Genomic DNA, 21533 nt, shown 5'->3' on the forward strand with positions numbered 1-21533 from the left:
TGGGCAGGAAATCATCAATGCCAAATAGAAACATCTGGGCCTGGTGTTTCCAGACTATGAAACTGTTGCTGGCATGCCACTTGATTCTTTCTCTCCTGCCTGGCGTCTGAGTTTCTGCATGTACTTACTTTCTTTTCAGTTCTTTCATGCTGTTTTCCAGCACCTTGTAGCACTTTCACACTATTTCCACTCCCATGCACGTCCTGCTTCACTGATGCCTACTTTTACACCTGATTTGATCAAATTATTTTGATAAAATGTCACATAAAGTGCTTTTTGTCACAGCCTTCAGAGGTTGCCAGGTTGTGGCATTTTTTTCTCCCTAAGCATCATGTGGATACAGTATATTATCTTTTGCAGCAAAACTGACTCCAGATCATACCAGTCTTGTCATCATTTTCCGGATAAAAATAGCTGCTTTCAAACTTAAACTGAACTTGAAGGTAATCAATCCGAGTTAGAAATGTGGCGATCAAGTGTGACAGGCGGCAGTGAAACAGAGGGCATATGAGGGCAGACGTGATATCCAATCCAAGATGACCTCTTCTCCACCGCATGAGCTGCAGCGGCATGTGTGTTTGCCCTAGCGTGCAAAGACACACACCGCAACACTTAACTTTTCTATTTCTCTTGTCAAAACCTGATCGCCTCCATACTTCTTCACTAATGTGAGAACTGAAGCGAAGTGTTGGCGTACAGTTTTCGGCCCCACTCTCACCCACTCTGTGCTTCAGAACCAATTTGCTTACCAAGATCATTTTGTTCTCTCGAATCACTGAACTTACCAACTTTGTGTCCTCTACAAAGTTCAGACACTGCTGCATGATCATGGAAATGACACACAGTGTTTTACAAAAATATGACAGTTAAATGCAACATTTATGGCAGCTCTTAACCCGTTAAAGCTAAAACAATTAAATAATTGCCATAAAATTCAAATTTGTTGAAGATGGGAGGAGTTATTGAACCTTTAAAAAAATAAAATAAAAATGTATTAATATTAATTTACATATATGAGTTTTAATTGTATCATATTTGCTACTTTTGACTTTTTTTTTTAATTTATTGCTTAAAAACAGAACAAAAACTCATGTATCAAATATGACACGCTGGGCATTAAGGGGGTTAATTTAGACAGATAAGCTTTCACTCGATTTGTACTGATAATTAATGTCTTTCTAAAACTAACAATAATAAGAGCACTCAGATAGCACAATTCCCCCCGATGATATTTTTAGTCATGCTGACATCAGCCTGTTATGGCGTGATTGTGACATTATATGGCGTCAAACTGAAAAACTAAAAAGTGTATCGTACAGCCCTCTCCATGCCCTTTCATATGACATATTACTCAATATGATTTCTTGAATTTTTTTAAAGGTCTACTTTGACCTTGAAAGTCAAAAACCACAGTCAAAGTCAAACGCTTAGCCAACTTATGTTCTGACGTCCCCCGAGGCCTATAATATCATTGTGATGTTCAAAGTCAATCAGTAAAAAATTGTGTGTAACATAAAGTTTTTACAGATTTTCACAAATCATTTTAGGCTGTCTTTTTGACCACGTAGCTAAACCCGCACCACCTAGAGCAAAACTACATGACCGCAACTCTGCAATCCGTTTAGTGAGAGTGCAACACAATAAACAGCACAACCTCATATCAGCTCTACTTCATAACAGCTGCATAATAGGCATCATGCATCTTCGGTCGCTTCCTACCTTCCAAAATGTTGAAAATGAGCGATCTCCCTAATGGTGTTTCCAGTGGTAATGATGTGCTGCGGGGAGCCTTTTGCCAATTCATCACTGCACTGTATGCTGTTGACTGGAATACTGAATGCACTTCAAAGGGCCTCGGTGAGGGAAGAATAAATTTAACTTGATTTGATTACGCTGTGGAAATGATTGTCTGACGGCATCAACAGGACACTCAGCTCTCAAAATATTGTCGCTGTGCCGTATCAGTTGTTGCTGTATACGCGGCACTGTCTGCAGTTCTGTGAATGTGATCTGTGTAATAATAAAAGAATAAAAAAAACCCAAAACAAATAAAACCACCTTGTCTAATATAACCTGCATATTTTACAAAAGAGCTGTGTAAGGGGTCATCCATCACACCCAATGAGGCAATTCACTGCTACTGGAAGAGCTGACTCTGACCTTTCCAGGTGGTCTCATCATACCGTAGATTAACTCCCCTGATGACTCTTATGCTAATGCCCCGGCTTCGCCGGGCTACCTATACTGGCTGCACGAGAGATTCACGTTCTGTTTATCTATCGCAAACGTCAAAAAGAGATGGAGTTAAGATGCGGCGCTGTTAGAGGAACCTGAACAATGTTCCCTGCTGCTGCTGCGAAAGCAACTGACGGATCTGACAGCACGGAGGCACAAAAAAAACTAAAGATGATTTGAGATCGTTGTCATTGTCACCGCAATGAAGTGATGAATCAGCAGTGGCCAAAAAAAGAAACAGGCACACATGGATGTTTATCAAAGTCTTGTGCACAGGGGTGAGAATTAAGTTTCTCTATTCTGAGCTCTGAGGCCTCTTTGTCTTTTTCTGAAGGTCATCTCTTTATTGGTGCTGCCCATTTTGTGTCCTTCCTGGGCCTCCATCCCGCATCCTGTGGCTCTGACCACATCTCTGGACCACAGTTTAATCTCCCAAATGTGATAATGGACCAAGCCAATCAGCCCCCAGGCAGACTCTGGGGCCTAGCTAAGCATTATCAGCTCTGGCACACTTAGTGAAGTGACAACATTAGTGATATTATACAGCCTGTACTCCAGGCTGTGGCAGTTACCACAATACTTAAATACAATAGTCTGTCTCTTATTAAATAAAAATGTGTCATGCAATAAAATACTAATTAAAGCCCCTGTAATTAAATGCAGAGCTGCAAGTATATCTTCCCAGACTAATGACTTAAAACGGAGCGCACTTCTTTTACACTTAGACTGATGGTGACTAATGATGCTCTATGAACCCTGAATGCCAGTAACGAACATATCGAGTGAACTCATCAGTGTGCTGGATCTGAGTCGATGGAGTGGCCCGGCAAAATCGAAGGGCCTCTCCACTAATGACATTTGAAGCTATTATGACCATAGATGAAATACTCAGACCGAGTCTTCTTAAAGTGTTAAATGATTCACCTTTTTAATTCATAATCTAATGTCAACCGTCAAGGTGAGTCTGTCACACTTAGCTGTCTGGAGCACAGGAACAGTGCATTTCTGACATTTTAATAATTAATCTCAGCCTTTGCGTGCACTGGATCGCAAATTAGTTTTAGTTTTAGATTACTGTGATAGAAAAATTAAACCCTGGATGAAAATGTCTACATTTATTCAACCCATTCTATGTCCAAATATACTTCATTGGATGCTAACGGACATCTGCAAAATTGCAGGAGACAAGAAGAAAGTGTTTCTAGGGGCAGCTTGTGATCTGCTCTGACAGCTGTGTATGGCTTCTTCTTGTTGCTTCCTCAGATACAGTCATCCCTACTGCTCGGTAGAATGAAAGCACGCTAGAATCATAGGATTTAATAAGCACAGGTAAACTAGTAGCCTATTAGCATCTATCTATTTATCTACAAGTGTATATTTGTTAAAATATGGCACAGTAAATCAATCTTTGTGCTGCAAGCTCATATATCTGCCTGAAGTACTTTAGTCCACTAAGCACCTCGTATGCCGGATACTGAACATACATCCCACTCCCAGTAGAGGCAAAGGACTCCAGTGGATGTTGAGATTAATCTTGTCACTATCGAGCCAGTTTTCCAGCTCCTCTCCCTCATAAGTCTGTGTTTCCCTGCTTCCCAGCCAGCCTTCCCACTTCTGCTATCCTCCCTCCCTCTGCAGTCTCTGCAGTGCAGATCTCTCCTGCTGATAGCTGCAAATCCCAAACGTGCCAGCAGAGCCCTGCCTGACTGCTCGCTCTCACACTTCACAGAACCCGGCCGTGACAGGCTGAGAAAGTCTCGATACGTCCCTGTCTTTGCTCCCTGAACGGGCCACCGCCCAAGCCTGGTTTGCCAGGGCGGCAGGGTGCAACAGTAGGGAGTGTTTACCCGGGACCTCAACAAGGGGAGACGTAGTGGTAGGAGAGTTTTGTCTGTTTGGCAACACCTCCGTGGGAGCAAGAGTGCTCTGCCTCAGCGATTCAAGAGGGTAAACAGATCAATCATACACACACACACACTTCAGAGAAACTCTTCTCCTTTTATTTACTGTCTTTGGTTTTGCTTGGTGATGAATACAAATTAAGTAGTTCAACTTACTCAAGCCAACATTACAGCATGAAGTCTTTGTGTAAAAACCTTAAGGAGTCAGATCGTCTTAATTTTGACACTTTTACTTTTTAGTGTCATTGTACAAGGCTGAGGGAAGAAAATCTCTCATTTTTAAATAAAGTTACCCGCATAGTAAGGTATGACTGAGGTGTCTTTAAGTAAGTTGAACTGAACCTTTCACATTTTTTGTGTAATGCTCTGAAAAATAATAATAAAAAACAAGCAAACAAATTCAAAATCACAGTTCTTCTTCTTTAAACTGGTTTATGGCTGTCACACAGCATCAATCACTCAATAAATACCTCAATAAAAATAAATCCTTCAGATCCATGTTGACTTATTTGGTTTGTCAGGTCTGACATAAGTCTGAGGCAGAGTGTTTTAGAAATACTGTTTTCTTTTTGCTTGGGAAAAAAAGGCGATTTATATATATATACATATATTTAAAAAAAAATAAACCATTAACTGTACTTTTATAAAAAAGGATGGTAATTTAATCGCAGAGACAGCTAGAAAGACAAGCAGCACACAGACAGCAGTTACTGTCTTTGTGGCCTCAGAGTCTGACAGACAGTGTGAGTCTGTGATACTTGACTGTGACAACTTGGTCAGGCCAAGCTGTCAGTCAGCGTCCTTTCAACACACCAGAGCAGGCTCATCTGACAAGCCTGTCCCACTCAATAACACAAAAGAGAGACAGGCGGAAAACACACCCTGCTGCGTCAACCAGCTGATAGGTAGGACCACATGGGCTGAGGGGACTAAAGGCCCAGAAGGGCAGACAAGGGTGGGTCAGCTGTTACTGATCCTGCTCTCCTTCGTTCTCGGTTTCTCCTTCAACCTCAAAGGACAGCGCGGCGACTTCCTCACCGAGGAACAAACTTGTTGTTTGTGTCTGCCTTGACCTGCCCAGCTGGTTCAACAGATGCTCATGATACAGGTCAATGCTGCAGCCCCCTTCATGCCTTATTGGTTACACTGCGTGCATGCAAGCAGAGAGTGATTGTGCAGGTCTGCGCACTGTGTTTTGCAGCAGAGTAATAGCAATCATATTTGGCATCGGGTACGCTAAAGGATAACCCTGTTCTGAAGCAGCCCTCCCTCGCTTGCAGTGCCTTATACCAGTGAATGCACTGTGATGTACCCGCAGTTTAACAGACTGGCAAGAGTCCCAGCACTTTCTGCGACAAATCAATATTTAAGAGATTGGCCACAGCATTCCTGTTAAGGTAATGGAAAGGCAACCACGGCAGGAGTGTCTGCCCAAACTGTGGTTTTACTCCCTTTATTGCACCCCAAGGCCACTGATGACACAGGGACTCTATCAAATTTCACAAACCTGAGTCACGACTGCACCTTTTTTTTTTAACACATCTTAACCCTTTTATTGTGTCACTGCTGTGAGACACTCGCAGTTTGGCAATTGAGTTTTTAATGGCATCAAAAAGTATGTTCAACAAACTAACTGCTTACTCACTTTCACAGATGAAACGCACGTTTGCACACTCGAGTATTCACATTTCTGTCTAAATGGCTCAAATAAATATAATTTTTTACATTTTTGTTGTTAAATTATTTGTCATAAACAGCGTGTTAACCCAACCACAGCTGTAGCGTCTAGTCTGCTGGGTGCATTGTGTATTTGGAGAAGACAGGCAGTCTTCCTTCTCACCGAAAAGCTTTTGGATCAGCTCACTCGATTTAGGATTACCGCTGAGGAGCTTCGTCTTTACACATATTTATAGCGGGCTTTGCTTAAACGCACTGCTTTTACTATATAAATTACAAATATAACATACAGAAAAGAAGTCGTGCAACAAACCTCCAATAACGTTCGGCTTCACTCACAGCCCTCTCTGCACACACGCATGCTGTACTTGATAAACCTAAGCAAAAGCTCGGCCTCTTAATAAAACAAAAGCCCTGTCACTGTGTATTCAATGCACACTTATCAAGGCCCAAAGACCCGTTTCACTGGCTTTTAAAATACATTTAACACGAAGATCAAGATTTACTTTTGCTCCTCTGACAACCAACAATTTCAACTCCAATTACGCTCAAAGAATGAATGTGAAGAATTTAATAAGGCTGAGGAAGAAACTCTAAGACGAATCCCACTAATACTCCCAGTAAGCTTTTTACTGATGTATCTAATACATGCACAATATGTACATGCAATATGTTGACCTCTGTCTGGCACATGTAGCCTGATCTCCATACTGAGGGTGCTGCTGCACATTTACATACAAATAAGACACATGCAAATGAGTACAAGATTCAAGATTCTGTCCTTGAAGCAAACATGCGGTGTTCGCTTTCTGTAAAGCAATGATTGCAATTCAGATTTTTATGTTCTCTGTCTTGAATCGTCCAAATCATTTATGTTTTAAAGTTGGCCCGTATGAATATACTTGGATCAGATAGATGCACAGGCGCAAAAAAGCAGAGCAGGAAGGTCAAAATAAGAACTCCTAACATTGCCCAGCACTCAAGCGTCCAACTGCTTTAATCAAGTTAATCTAAAGGGTCTACTTCTCTATACAAAGGCTTTTAATTTGCTATCGTCTGAGTGGCACACATACAGAAACTCATGGTCAAAGTGCATGAAGCCTTTTGGGAAAGATTTAGTGTGCCCATAACGGCAGCTGGTGACCAGCTTCCCGGGGGGGCGTATGTGTGCTGAATCACTCTGAAAACGTGCCTGCACAGTTTCAGAGGATATAATTAAATTGCTGAGATTAAAGGGACGTTTATGAACTTCTTACCCCTGCTTATGAAGATAAAGGGACCGACATTCCCTAAAGACGCCATGGATAGAAATACGTTTAAAAGAGAAATCAATAATAATTATTGTCTATGAGAAGAAAACACAGAGGAAGCGGTAAATACTCCAAAGGAATGAATTAAAGCTGTAAGAGACAACATTGAACTGTATAACCAGAACCATGAGTCAACCAACAAAGAGGAGATCATAGGATGACTATGGAAATGCTTTGTGATGAAGAACAGATTGGTTACTATCCAGTAAATGTATCAATTCAAGCAATAAATGTAAGAAAAAATAGAATTTCATGTTCAAATCAGATACTGTACTTGTTGCTTCACGCTGTGTGGAAGTGTGCCTGTTCACTGGACACAAAAAAGAAGAGAAAAGACAGACCACTGACAATTCAAGACTGGGGGATAAAAAGTCTTTGACAGTTTGCTGCAGGTTGTTAGTGAGGAGAACAGAGTTTTCAGTGCTGGTGTTACATAAGCATGAGAGACTCTGAAAAGCTGCATGTTGATATGCTGTGGCCCCCTGTGATCCCCCCACTCCTCCACCACCACCACTCCTTCAAAGCAGCTGCTAAAAACGAGCAGCCGAGCGCTCACATCACAAACTTTACTGCTTTGACTCCCCTCAAAAATTTACAATACCGTTTCATCCCCAACACAAGACGCCTATATGCACGTTTTCTCTCCCCGCTGCCTCGTGTCACAGCAGAGTTTTTGTCAAGCCTGTATACACAAGCTTGTCAAATAACACCCCGCCATCCCAGCTATTCTGAAAATAAAACCCGTCGACCCTGAAATTTACACTAATGAGCTTAAAATCTTTGGTAATCCAGCAGCACGGATTATTCTGAAGTTACCCGGGGCGCCTTGTCTGAGTGTATGCAATGCAAACTAAACACCTCGGGCGTCGATTTCATCCATGTCCATTTAAAAACCTGCATAAAAATTGGCCACTCACCTTCCATCTGCTGGTTGAGTGATCGATTATGAATAATGAAGCATTTTCAGATGGTTTCACATTAATGCTCCAGACTATAGCAAACTCCCAAACAACAGGAGCAGAGACAGAGTTAAGTCTGAGTCAGCAACAACTCGAGCCCTGCATGACGGAAGCAGAGAGGTAAACAGTTTAACAAGTATTTATGTGACTGTTCTCTTAAATTTCTGTGTTTTATGTAACCTAATAGCTTTTTTTAGTGGCTTCACTGATGATCAGTCACCTTGAGCTTCAATACTGCACTGCACAAAAGTACAGCCGCCACCAAACCCGTCATGGTCACACAATGAGTTTGTCTATAAAAGCTCTGAGGTTCTAGTTTCATGTTGTGAGTTTGTCATAATGAGGCTCTATGAAACTCACCAAAATAATTGCAGTTATTTCTCTATTTGATCCAGCTGAAAGGTGAACATCTTTTCTGCAAAAACACTGATGTTCAGTAGTCTCGAGTAATAGATGGGGGGGGGGGGGGGAGCATAACATCAGCTCTTTGCACAAGAATCAGGCAGAGAAGAACATCATAGGAGGGATACTGTACAGGCATCAAAGGGACTATCACACTATACTCTTTCAAGAAGGTGTTGAGAATGCTGCAGCAGACACACACACACACACAAGACACACACAAGAACTCCGAGAGGTGTTGTCTCTTAATGATGTCAGCAGGAAATGCCAGCGCTCCTGCAGATCAGAGGGATTTTCAGACGAGACAGGGGAGACCCAGTGAGACCCAACATCAAGCTATGAGGAAGACTGAAGGACACTACCACGGAGCGTTTAATGGGACCACCGATAACACGCTTGCTGCTGGGTTCATGTCCCGGCTGCCCTGGCATTATCCGCTGGCATTTTAAGCAGAGACTCCTGCAGCCTGTGATGATGGGTACACGGGGGAGAGTGCGAGGGGAATCCCTGCTGCAATAACAACTTAAGACCCTCCCCAAGGACCAGTAAATTTTTGGCACAGCCTTCGCGAGTCGCGCTCATTCCCAAAAATCAGTGCGTCAATAACGCAATCATTTAAACGCAACGGAACAAATTTGTCATCGTTGTCGTATAACGAGAGAAATAAAACAGCCTAACATCCAAGTGAAGCATCTGACATCACTCATGTAAAGAAAATGGATCTTGAGCCTTGATGTCAAAACGCACAAATATTGCATCATTGATTTGAAGTTGAGCGCTTGACTGATTCCCGTCGCTTCGTGTTGCTCACAGTGAGATTTTCTAAAGTTGATCCTTGTCTTAAAAAACAAAAACAAAAAACGATTCGTGAACAGAAATATTTGAGCTGAGCTCCGGTCTCTGTCAGAGGCACACCGGCAGCCCCCAGTTTGCGGGGGTACAGGCGGTCTCAACGGAACTCCCTACCTTCCACTTTGGTGAGGGTGAGCACCGGACTGTTGCAGGCGGACAGCGGGGCAACCCTTGCAGAGTGTTTCTTCATGATGATGAGCTCGGATGGGCAGAGCTCCGAACCGCTTCGACTACATCCCTGAGGCTGATTTGGTGCAGACACCAGACCTCTTGATGGGACCCTTGATGTTTCTAGAGCCGGTGTCCTGCTGTCTGTCCCCTCACATCCATCCAACCTCCTGTTTTTAATTTTTTTCTCTCTCCCTCTTCCCTCTCTCCCTCTCTCTCTCTACCTCTGTCGGATCCCCCCACCCCCTTCCTCCACTTCCCTCCCCAGATCTGCTGTATCCAGTGCGTGCGGTCTCTCCTTCACGTACAGTTTGGAGATTGCTGCAATTCGCCAACGTCACGCAGTAATCAGCTTCATAACCACGTCCCACCGCCCATCCACCCACCACCCTTCGTCGTGAAACTCTGCTTTCCTCCCACACTCCCAGCAGCCGCGATCCCTCCGGGACAAAGCAAAGTCTGCATGGGAGTGAGTAGACGCAGTCGCTGACCCGGAGATGTGCGTTAAAACTCTGGGCTATAAATGGCCTGTGTGACAGATATGATGGGACCAGTACAGTTTAAGTGGGAGGCTGGTGTGGGTGTATTTAGTCTATAAAAACTGCAATTATAGCTCATGATTATAATTAAATAATATGATGTCTTTTCCCCTCTTGATGAAGTAAAATCCTCACAATTAAAGCTTAATGAAGCTTCCAGTATCTCTGTAATACAGCTTGCTGATGGGCTTTTAACACGGTGGTTTTACAAGCTCATGATTTTTATTTGTGATTTAGTTGTGAATTGCCTTTAAGGTTATGTAATCTCAAAATTGCACAGGGAATTGCATGTTTTTGCATTTACTGCAAACTTCTTAGGAGGAATGCACCCACCCAGTCTTTTCTTTTCTAGTTTCCCATCTCCCAACCATTCAGATACTGATGAGCTTATTGTGGATTGGTGTTGTCAGGGCTAATAATTAATAAGTTGCACTGATACCAAGCTGACATATCAGCGTCTACCTAAGAAAACTAAGAACACTGTGATACCTACGTATATGCACATGGTCTGCACCTGTTATTACATAGCCATGAATAAATTGCATATTATATTGTAGCATATCATTACCATATTAGCAGATAGGTGTACAAATAAACTGAGTGGCCTAAGTTGTTCTCCCAATACTTCTTCTCTGTGCTTGTCACATCTATGATTTGATAAAGATGTCACCGTTTGCATTCTTCTGATAACAGAAATGAGCCGAGGATATCTGGATTCTTCTTCAGGTGAACGAACGAGAGGCGCTGAAACCATTTCCAGTTCCTTGGACTCTTGTCTTTTTGATCTATCAACGACAAAACTTGGCTCTAAAGCCTGGAGTGACAATTCAGACTTGTGTGTGTTTCATAACTCTCTTAAACTGAAAGCTGTCCTTAAACTGCTGCTGTTGCAGCAGCTGGTCAGCTGAAATTGTGCCCCGGTGTATCTGTGTCATGTCATTCCATGTTTTGCTTGTGTTTTATTCCTGAGCAACCATTGGTGGATACGTCAGAGAAGAGCTGTCAGCGGTTCAAATTATCCAGCTCCATACTTATCAGAGAGTGCCTCTGATCCCTGTCACTATCAGAGTTAATGTCTTTGTAGACATACAAGTGTGTGTCTGCAGAGGCTCTTCATATGTAAGTGTGATCCAGCTAAAGGAAACTGTGCTGAATAATTCACTTTTTAGATCCACAGTCAAGCAACAATCCCTTGACCGTGGCTAAATAGGACAGGGAGCTCTAAAAACACTCTGCCCAGACGCATTCTGGCATCCCTCAGCAACCACTGGAAATGCTGCACTGGATCTACTGGATCCTTTACTATTTTCCACTGCTACACATACTTCCTGTGTTTGGGTTTGAAAAAGGGAAATGTCAGGGAGAGCGGATGAGGGCCAATGGATGAAGTGCAAGAGCTCACTGTGAATGAACTAAAAGAGCAGAACAGGATGCTTGATGGATAAACATTATAAACATGTCACCTGTGAATTATATTATTGTGTGTCACAGTAAAAATTTCCACAGCGTGTATGTGTGTGTATGTGTGTTTGTAGTGTGTGTGTTTAAGGCTCTGCAGCTGCCAGATGTCTTTGTGAGCTGATGTTTTCAGCTCTTGGTGCCTTTGTGTGTTAAAGACATGACGATTCAGAGACTGTACATGTTATTACCAATAGGAAAGACAGGGAGGTGGAAACAGGTGGAGTGGGTGAGATCATTAACAGATCCCAGTCAGTGACTCACAGACTTTTATCTGCAAACACGGAGGAGGATCAAACCAGTCCATGCTCTGAGACACCACATGACAACTCCCTCTCTCTAACAAACAATCTACAGCAATCAGTGTGCATGAGCTGTAACGGCACATAAAAAGCCAAATCCTTTGAGGTCCTGTCCCTGCACCAACTCAGCCGTATGGATCCTCCTTTTTATCCCTAAAAGAAGCAGATCCGCAAAGAGAGGCGATTATTCTTCCATGTACACAGGAATGTTCTAGTGTGCTCCAAAGAGTGGCTTGTACTTTTCTTCCTTTTGTTTATTCATGCTGAATAATGGGGGAAGCTACAGTAGCCATTTTCCAGCTCAAACAACACAGTTTAGCAGCACTGTGTGTTGAAAGATCAGGGAAATATTTGGTCTAAAACAACATTAACACATACAGTAGTGTGCAGAAATCTTGAGCCTGCACTCATTTTTGTATATTTTGCTAAGAAATTGGGAAATACATGTAGCAAATTATTGAAACATAGTAGACAGTCACTGTTGTACCTCTCTCCTGAACTCCTCCATACTTATTGACAATCATTTAAAATTTGGATATATCACAGATTTTACATCTAGCTCTTGCGTAATTTGGCATAACTCAGAATTTTCTCCCTCTTCTCTCACATCCTGTGTCAGGTATTCACGGGACTTTTTCCTGTTTCTTTTTTTCTTTGTTACTTTCAGATACTGCTCACTTAGGCCTGCCACTCCTTTTTTATCTTTCAGTTATCTGATGATTTTTTATGTTTTTGAAGGTCACACAGTGCACCATGCGAAGATATGCCAATTTTTAACTATTAGCTCTTCGGGAATCAATTGTTGGTGCAAAAATACTATTTTATGCCAGTTAAACTGTGCTATCTTTTAGCATTTTCTGTAGATTCAACTAAAGACATTGGAACAAACTGAGTGTTTTTGCAACAGGCTGCTTGTAACAAAGTGACTAATCAAAATTGGTTCTTTATTAAATTCCCTGTTATATATATGCACAACACCAGATCTTCCCTTGAGTTATGTTCCTTTTCATCCATCCTGCAGTCAATTTAGAATCAGCTATTAAACTAAGTTCATGCATTTCTTTGGACTGTGGGGTGAAGCTGGAGTATTTGGAAAGAACCCGCACAGACACAGGGAGAAGATGCAAACGCATGAGTTTCTTCCTGTGAGGCAACAGTGCTAACCACCAAGCTACTGTGTGCCCTCTGAAAATAGTCAGGTACAGGAGCCAGGACGGAATATGAGTGAAAAAAACAGCATGTCCAAAGAAAAACTTCCAAATGCTTCTAGAAAGTCTGGGGGGTTATCACTTTATAAAATTACACAAAAAAAAGTCACCATTTGGAAGAAAAATATAAAGAAATGAGATACTGCATTCCCCCAAAAATGTGGTGGCCTTGGGGAAAACATCTACAGCTATGCAAGGAAGACACAGAAATCCAGCTAGAAGTTTTCTTTGTAGCCAGCAAAAATCATAACAGGAAAGTAGTTTGAAGCAGAATCTCTGGGGAACAAACTGACCTACCTTCATAACCAAAGGGCAGTTTTTGCTTTGGATTAAGATGAAACAAGAAGCAAATCTTTTGATTAACTCCCTACTTGATATAACATGTATTCACTCCTTTTACAGTTTCCAGACTGTGTAAACTTGGAGCTGGATGGGAAGGAGTAAAATGAGGTGGTGTGGAAATCTATTTCACTGATAATGCATTCAAGTATTACAGCTGCAAGTTGGACTTGATATTGGAAGATGATTGACTCGGACTGCTAAAAGGTGTCCAAGAGTAAAAGTTTCAATGATTTCTTGTCTGACCTAAATAAAGTAACAGTGGCAGTACGAGTAAAAGTGCCCAGATTAATTTGTGCACAGCTGTTTTTTTTCTTACAGACAGTCCAAGCTGTTGTAGTGCATCTTTGCCAGACACTGCCAGATTTGTTAACGGCATTTCCTTATCCAATGACACTGCAAATCCTGATTCAAAACAAATCAATTCCTTGTCTTCACATCACGAAAGCCTCAGTTTGCTGAAATAAGGGAATATTGGAGGCGCCCAGTCACCTCCTAAAGGACGTGATGCAGTTCATTATGTAATTTTATTAAACACATGACCCAGGAGCCAGAACTAGCCTGTCAATTTATTTTGGTCAGTTTTACAATCTTCCTACTGACAAAGAGCCACAGCCTGGTACACTACAGTAAAGTAAAAAAGTAACAGATAAACCATCAAGTAACAGAAACCATTTTCTTACCATTCACCATGGGAAATGTCATTTTTTTTGTGACCTTAGTAGCTCAAAATAAAAATGAAAAAGGACATTTCCTGTGAATTAACAGAAAACTTTTTTCATTACAGGACAAAGTACTGAAAATAAAAACTGAATGAGCTGCCAGTATTGTAATTTTGCACTTTTATTTCTTGACATTTAAGGCAAAAGAGCTGCGCTGACATGTTTCTTTGTTTTAGTACAGCAGCATTTCCTAATAATGTAGAAAAGCTGAGACGTGCTTTTGAAATTGCACTTGTTTTCCTAAATATATATCAAGGATTAGTCATGTTGTTAAATGTCTTTACAACAAAAGTAAAGGAAAAAGGTGGAAAATGTTGCAAGTTAAACTTGCTGTGTTTGATGCCGTCACAGGGATGGTTCATGATTCAGCAGTAAACTGGATAATTTCCAGAGGTTCACTTTTTTGCAAACTTTTTCCACTTCATTAAAATGATCGAGCACAATCACAGTACACCCAAAGATAATGGGGTATAGACACACACATACAAAACAAACAAAAATAGGACAATTAAATTTAATGTTGCCATAAATATTAATGACTCATTATTATTGATGTAAAGTACTGGCTGTGTTTTCGTTCTTTGTTTCCTTTTTTTAAAAAATCTTCCCATTTCTGTCTCCCAGGGGACTTCTGACTCCTGATTATCAGAGAAGAATACGGGGCAAAGCAGCAAACATAGAGGCTGGGACTTCATTACAAACCTGAAAGAGCATGTCTTGCTATGCAATAATACCTCCCAGGGTGTGGAAACAGAAGATGAGGTTGTGGCATAGAGTCCTAAATAACAGCTTGTTCCCAGCACCGGAAAGGTCAAGTCAAATTAACTTTCCCTCTTCTGAGGTCCTTTACATCTTCAGAGAAAGACACAGCTCATCTCTAAAGGCAAGTGGCTGTCGAGGTACCGCAAACAGTGGCAATTCACAGGATTAATGGCCTTAGTGGGGTCCTCTGAGAATTAGAAAACCACTGCCAAAACCACTTTCCCTGTTTTTGTGACACTGCAGAGCTACTTGGCAGCACAGGCTCGCGCTGGTCTTTCACATAATCTCAGATACACCCTTGGGACTATAAATCTCTGCTGCCATAGTGTAACTGATAACACAGCTGCAGGGACATTTTTGTTAAAATACAGACTGAAAGTCATTGAAAATATGTGTTTACACAACACATAAATTCAAAATGATTTTTAATGGATTTTGCAAATCCCTTGTTGCCTCGGTGCATTGCAGTCTTATTGCTTTTCTTTCTCTATGCAGGACAAAAGCGCCATAAATATTTCATGATAGAATAAACAATAATATTCTGATCCAGCGCTTCCACATAATTAAGCATCTGTGGTGTTGCCATCCACAGTGTCTGGCACTCCCCACAGTAGCAATGTGTGTGCAGTCTGAGAGTATGCAAACACAACATCTTTCTTCAGTGGACTTGTTCAGTTTTTGGCTGGCAGGATGATTTGTTTTACTGAAGTTATGGAAAAATAATCATAGAGTTTGATAAAAATGGATAGAACTAATAACCCATATTCTCACATGTGACCTTGATTATCCTATTATCCTGATAGCAGGTTAGTTCTTTATCTATTTATGATTACATCAAAGCTGCCAAATTACATAAAAATTCAAATATATTTACTTTATTCATTTAATTTCTCAGCAGCTTATTAGTGCCCAATAACATTTGCAAACCAAAATTAACAGTCTGACTAGCACTTTGCAAAGGTTGTAAACAGGTGAAAGAGATTATGACCTCCAACCACTCAAAACACTGTCGGAAGACAGAGAGCCAGACGGGGAGGCACTTTAAAATGTGGGACCACCTCTTAATTACAACCACAGCTAATAAAGTCCGTCCGCATCTCTTAAATGCCGTCAAGTTGTACCACCCAGTGATAGCACTTGTAATCACACTCTGTCCCGGTGGCCCACGCTTAATCAGGAAGAGTGAGTCTCCTTTAAATTTACATCCCACCAGAGGAATCAGCTCCTGCCAGCACATTTCTCCTTCCTAATTAAGGATGTTTCAAGTCCACCACATGTTAAGTGTAAAAGTCTTATTTGTGGTGCAGCTGTGCACGAACACCAAAAGGTTTTATAATCCTGTAAACAGCCCAGCACACTGGGCAGTGGTGAAACACGAAGGATTTGGGCCACTACTACATGTTTATGCCAGTTAGGAAAATTGAAACTGATGCTAAGGCAGGTATGTTGAAGGTTACTTGTAAATGTAACTTGACTCTTATCCTTATTAATACATAATTGGTCTTGCCTTGTCTTAAAGACCTCATAGTACTATTTCATTTCAGTAGAGCACTCCACTCTCAGACTGCGGGCTTACTTGTGGTTCCTACAGTATTTAACAGTGAAATGGAGGCAGAGCCTTCAGCTTCAGGCCCCTCGTCTGTGGAAACACCTCCTCCTTTGGATTCAGGAGACAGACATCATCTCTAAAGTTTGGGATTAAAACTTTCCTTTTTGTTAAAGCTTAGGGCTGGGTCAGGTGTCCCTGAATCCTCCCTTAGTTATGCTGAAATAGGTCTAGACTGCTGAGGGCACTGAGCCATTGACCCTCCATGCCTTTTTCACTACTTTGCATTTAAGCATTAGTTATTGCTCATGTCTGGCTCTCCTCCACACACTGTCTCCCTCGCCTCATGCCCAACCAGTCAAAGGAAATGGCCCCTCCCTGAGCCTGGTTCTGCTGGAGGTTTCTTCCTTTCAAAATGGAGTTTTTCCTTCCCACTGTTGCCAAGTGATTGCTAATAGGGGGTCATGTTATTTTTGGGGGTTTTCTCTCATAATTTTGTAGATTCTTTATCTTACGATATAAAGCCTTCAGGCAACTGCTGGTGTGATTTGACATTATTAAAAACAAAATTTAATTGAACTGAACTGAATTGAATTTATATTGTTTCACCTACATAACGACCCATCTGTTATTTACACATATAATAAATGTGACAGACAGTGACAGAAATAAAACAAGCATTCATCTTTTTATGGCAAACATCAGTGAAATCAAGAACAGGATATAAGAGATGCAGTAGGCATCGTAATGTTGGTTCAGCTTCAATTTCTGCTTCAGGTGTGTAGCCACTAAGCAGTATGTAAAGAAGGCATTTTTGAGGGTTGAGCTTAATATTATTAATGAGATCACTGTTATTATTCTCATTTACAGAAATATTGTGCACCTGTTTTAATGGCTTTCAGCATCCGGTTCTATCGTCCTAGTCTCTAACTGCCATCTTCATCACATTTCTTAACAAAGCTACTGATGAAAAGAGCAGGTTCGGTTTGAGGTTACCTCACCACTGCGCGAGCTCTGGTTTCATCATTTGCATGATTGTATTTGCTTCCTCTGCTCGAGGAAGTTATTTAACCATGACACACTACATGAGCAGAGACTTTAATCCTTGTACCACGCTTACCGGTTAGAGTGAGAAGTTTCCCTTAGGAGATGGTTTATGTCTGCTGAGAAAGATATTTTACCTCCACTAAATGGCACTGGCTCCCTCTGTTGTCAGGTTACAGTATGATTAATTCCTCTCTAAGCCTTACTGGGTAGCTTAGCTGGGGAAAAAGTAAACTTTGGGACATGTTAAACTGATTTTCAGTTTAAACCCGTCCGGTGTTTAATTGGGGGAAAAAAAGAGGAAAAACAGAAAAAAAAATTTTTTTAATGCATTTTCCGAGCTGTCACCAGCTATTTTTGCCGAAGCTGCTCTTCTTTTGACTGCACTTATCCCGCAGTGCTTGAAATTATTCAGATTGCTCTAAATTGCTGTAATTACGGGGCAGCATTTCCAAAAGCATCTCGTTGCCACTTGCATTCATATCAGGCTGTTACCCAAACCAGAAACGTGTGGGCATGAAATTCTAAAACATTATTATACATGAGCCTTTATTAAGCATAAAACTGTTAAAAAATTGAATATTATATCAAGGCGATGAGCTCTTACGCCAAAGCTAAGTCTCTAAATGCATGCACCAAATAGCATATTTTGTATATAATGCCGCCATGTAGTATTTTTAAATTCCCGTTTTAATGTATAAATCATAAATGAACTGAAAATATTGAGACTAGCCTGCTGATAACAGTTGTTTAGACGCTCAGTAACATCCTCACGTTGCAAAGTGCTCCTCGCGCCTGCAGGGGGCACTGTGACCACGTCTACTTGCTGATACATAAATGACACTTGCTCAAACTGTGGATGAAAAATGACCAAGAAATCCAAATAGAGCCCAGCAGTGGAGAAGAAAAAAAAGTGGAATAGCAGTAATGAAAGGTGATGAACTGACCCACATACACAAGAAACAGCAGACAGAGACACACACACATATAACCTGTACACTTCACTTGTGTAAGAACCAATAAACACCTTTAGCACATGGTGAAGAAAAGACAAGATCCTAAATTAATACACACACGCACACACAGGTAAAAATAGTAACAAAAGCCATGTCAGCTCTTTGTACTCACTTTCTTGTCCTTTCTGGGGACACGGTTAAAGCTCTGTCATGCTGTGAGGGAATCACTCCAATTTTGTATTTGAGGGTTTGTGTTTCTTTCTCTTTTCCACCAGACATTGAGGTGAGGTGACATAAGGGCTACAGAGACTCCAGATCGACACAATAAAACAGAGGCAGATGAATTTTAATGAGTTTCTATAAATGGAAAACAGTTATATACATATAATAAACGATAACCTTACAGCTTTCAGTACCAAAAAAGAACATAACGTTAGATTTTACTCTATTGGCAGCCTAATGTGGTATTAGCAAAATGAATTTAAAAGGTCAAACAGCTTAATTGAAACAGCTTGACACAGTAGATGTTAATCAAATGTTGCACATATGGTTGCAGCACAGTCTGGCACAGAGAAAAAAGCAATATCACACTGCAGCTCCAGAGACAATTCATGTTTGTATTCACCTTTTCATGGGTTTGCTTATTAAAAAAAATATAATCGCTATCATATCCCTAACTCAAAAACTGCATAACAGGGTAATAAAGAAATAACAAGTACATTATGGATATATAAGATATAACTGTCACACCCTGGATATGTGAGGAATCTTCATGTATCAGCAGCTTTCATGCACAGGCACACTGAAAGTTATTTTACACCAAGTTGCAGTTGAATAAAAGATTCATTATAACATGAATAGAGTTTGGCAAGTCGAATTTCAAAATAAGTCTTCGCTGACTGTCTTTTATCCCCAGAACTTTTGATATAGTTTTATTGATCCCTCAAGCATAAAGCATAAGCATTTTACCCTCTCTCTCTAATTTGACATGCAGCACTGAAAAACTGGGAAACCACAGTCGATTCAAAGGGTTGCAGAAGGCGTGAGGAGTTATTTATGTCTCCTCGACACGTATAGGCAGGTGATCAAACCCCAAACATGCAAATTAGAAAACACCCTGGCTCGCTGCCAGTCATATCCTGCACATCGGCTTTAAATGACACTGACAATCAGCGGCTAAGCCTAGGATCCTGCATATGAAATGGAGAACCTGTTGAAAACTTTCACTCGGTGCTCCGACAGAAACAGCCTTTAACATGAGACCTTAGATGAGGGATTCAACTAATCTTCATCTTTGTTCCAAATGGCGCGATGGAGACTCACGACAGCTGTGCGCGCATTCTCGGCACAAAATGAGAATAATAGTGAAACAATACACCTGAGACTCTACACCTCAATTACACCCAGATTTGGTGATTTTCTTGAACGTAATTGAGCCTGACAGACTCACAAAAACTGGGCATAGGGCTCTATCGTCTGTGGTTAATAATGCAAAGACGGGGAACAGGCTCAAACAACAGAAAGCAGCAGTTAAAAACAGTCAGTTGCAGCAGCGACAATATAATAGCCTTTCCCAGGGAGGGAAAAGTGTTTTCTTGTTAGAGACCAAACGAAAAAAAGAGATTTATTATTTAGCTTCTGATCTGTTAGTCTTTGTCTTTGAAGTGTTGATTAGTTGCCGGGTCCAGCTAGATCGCTTTCACCACTGATCAAACTGGTTTTCTGAACACTAGTAAAACCTATCATCCCATCCACTACAGCAGAAGGTGTTTGGAGAGCCTTCAAAAGACCAGCAGGTGTGCGTGCTGTCATCAGTGTAATATTCACACTCTTTTTCTCCTCCAGCTCCCCTTTTTCACTCCAACCTCAAACACCGAGAACAGCCAGTCAGTGAGTGAGCAGTCAGTGCTGGACAAAAATAGAGCTTGATGCCTTTGTGTTCCCATAGCTGTAAAATGCACAGCTTTGTGTGCGTGTTATAGCATTTATGGAGGAGCTGCTTTCTTCATCAGCTGCTGATGGAGTTTCCTAAATGAGGCAATTCATCCTTCAATTGAAAGTAGATCTTATTACAGGGTAGTCTCCTCATTATAAGCGTAGCATAAGAAAGATATGCGAAAAATATCATGTTTCATTCTTTGCAGTAATTACCCTGGATTCAAGGGTGGAAAGGAAAGAGAGGTGCGCTGCATTTCAGGGCTTATCTGATTTTCAGACCATTTACGCCATTTAGCCAGGATATACAGTGGGGCAAAAAAGTATTTAGTCAGCCACCGATTGTGCAAGTTCCCCCACTTAAAATGATGACAGAGGTCAGTAATTTGCACCAGAGGTACACTTCAACTGTGAGAGACAGAATGTGAAAAAAAAAATCCATGAATCCACATGGTAGGATTTGTAAAGAATTTATTCGTAAATTAGGGTGGAAAATAAGTATTTGGTCACCTCAAACAAGGAAAATCTCTGGCTCTCACAGACCTGTAACGTCTTCTGTAAGAAGCTTTTCTGTCCCCCACTCGTTACCTGTATGAATGGCACCTGTTTGAACTCATCATCTGTATAAAAGACACCTGTCCACAGCCTCAAACAGTCAGACTCCAAACTCCGCCATGGCCAAGACCAAAGAGCTTTCGAAGGACACCAGGAAAAGTATTGTAGACCTGCACCAGACTGGGAAGAGTGAATCTACAATAGGCAAGCAGCTTGGTGTGAAAAAATCAACTGTGGGAGCAATCATCAGAAAATGGAAGACATACAAGACCACTGATAATCTCCCTCGATCTGGGGCTCCACGCAAGATCTCATCCCGTGGGGTCAAAATGATCGTGAGAACGGTGAGAAAAGATCCCAGAACCACACGGGGGGACCTGGTGAATGACCTGCAGAGAGCTGGGACCAAAGTAACAAAGGTCACCATCAGTAACACACTACAACGGCAGGGAATCAAATCCCGCAGTGCCAGACGTGTTCCGCTGCTGAAGCCAGTGCATGTCCAGGCCCGTCTGAAGTTTGCCAGAGAGCACATGGATGATACAGCAGAGGATTGGGAGAATGTCATGTGGTCAGATGAAACCAAAGTAGAACTTTTTGGTATAAACTCAACTCGTCGTGTTTGGAGGAAGAAGAATACTGAGTTGCATCCCAAGAACACCA

The 21533-nt window shown here is 41.4% G+C and overlaps 1 protein-coding gene across 2 annotated transcripts in view; it reads right to left on the minus strand.

Annotated features, from left to right (window-relative positions):
* slc35f3b (solute carrier family 35 member F3b) overlaps window positions 1-21533 on the minus strand; it is a 51655-nt gene that overhangs the window by 13564 nt on the left and 16558 nt on the right. Inside the window, exon 1 of one of the 2 annotated variants that reach the window (XM_004555999.3) lies at window positions 9451-9663. The exons of the other annotated variant lie outside the window; for it this stretch is intronic. Coding sequence (XP_004556056.2) covers window positions 9451-9526 — 76 coding nt within the window. The 5' untranslated portion in view covers window positions 9527-9663. Of the gene's footprint in view, window positions 1-9450; window positions 9664-21533 lie in introns of those variants that run through there. 2 annotated transcript variants of the gene reach the window in all.

This window comes from Maylandia zebra, linkage group LG13 (genome assembly GCF_041146795.1).
Source record: "Maylandia zebra isolate NMK-2024a linkage group LG13, Mzebra_GT3a, whole genome shotgun sequence".
Taxonomy (NCBI): Eukaryota; Metazoa; Chordata; class Actinopteri; order Cichliformes; family Cichlidae; genus Maylandia; species Maylandia zebra.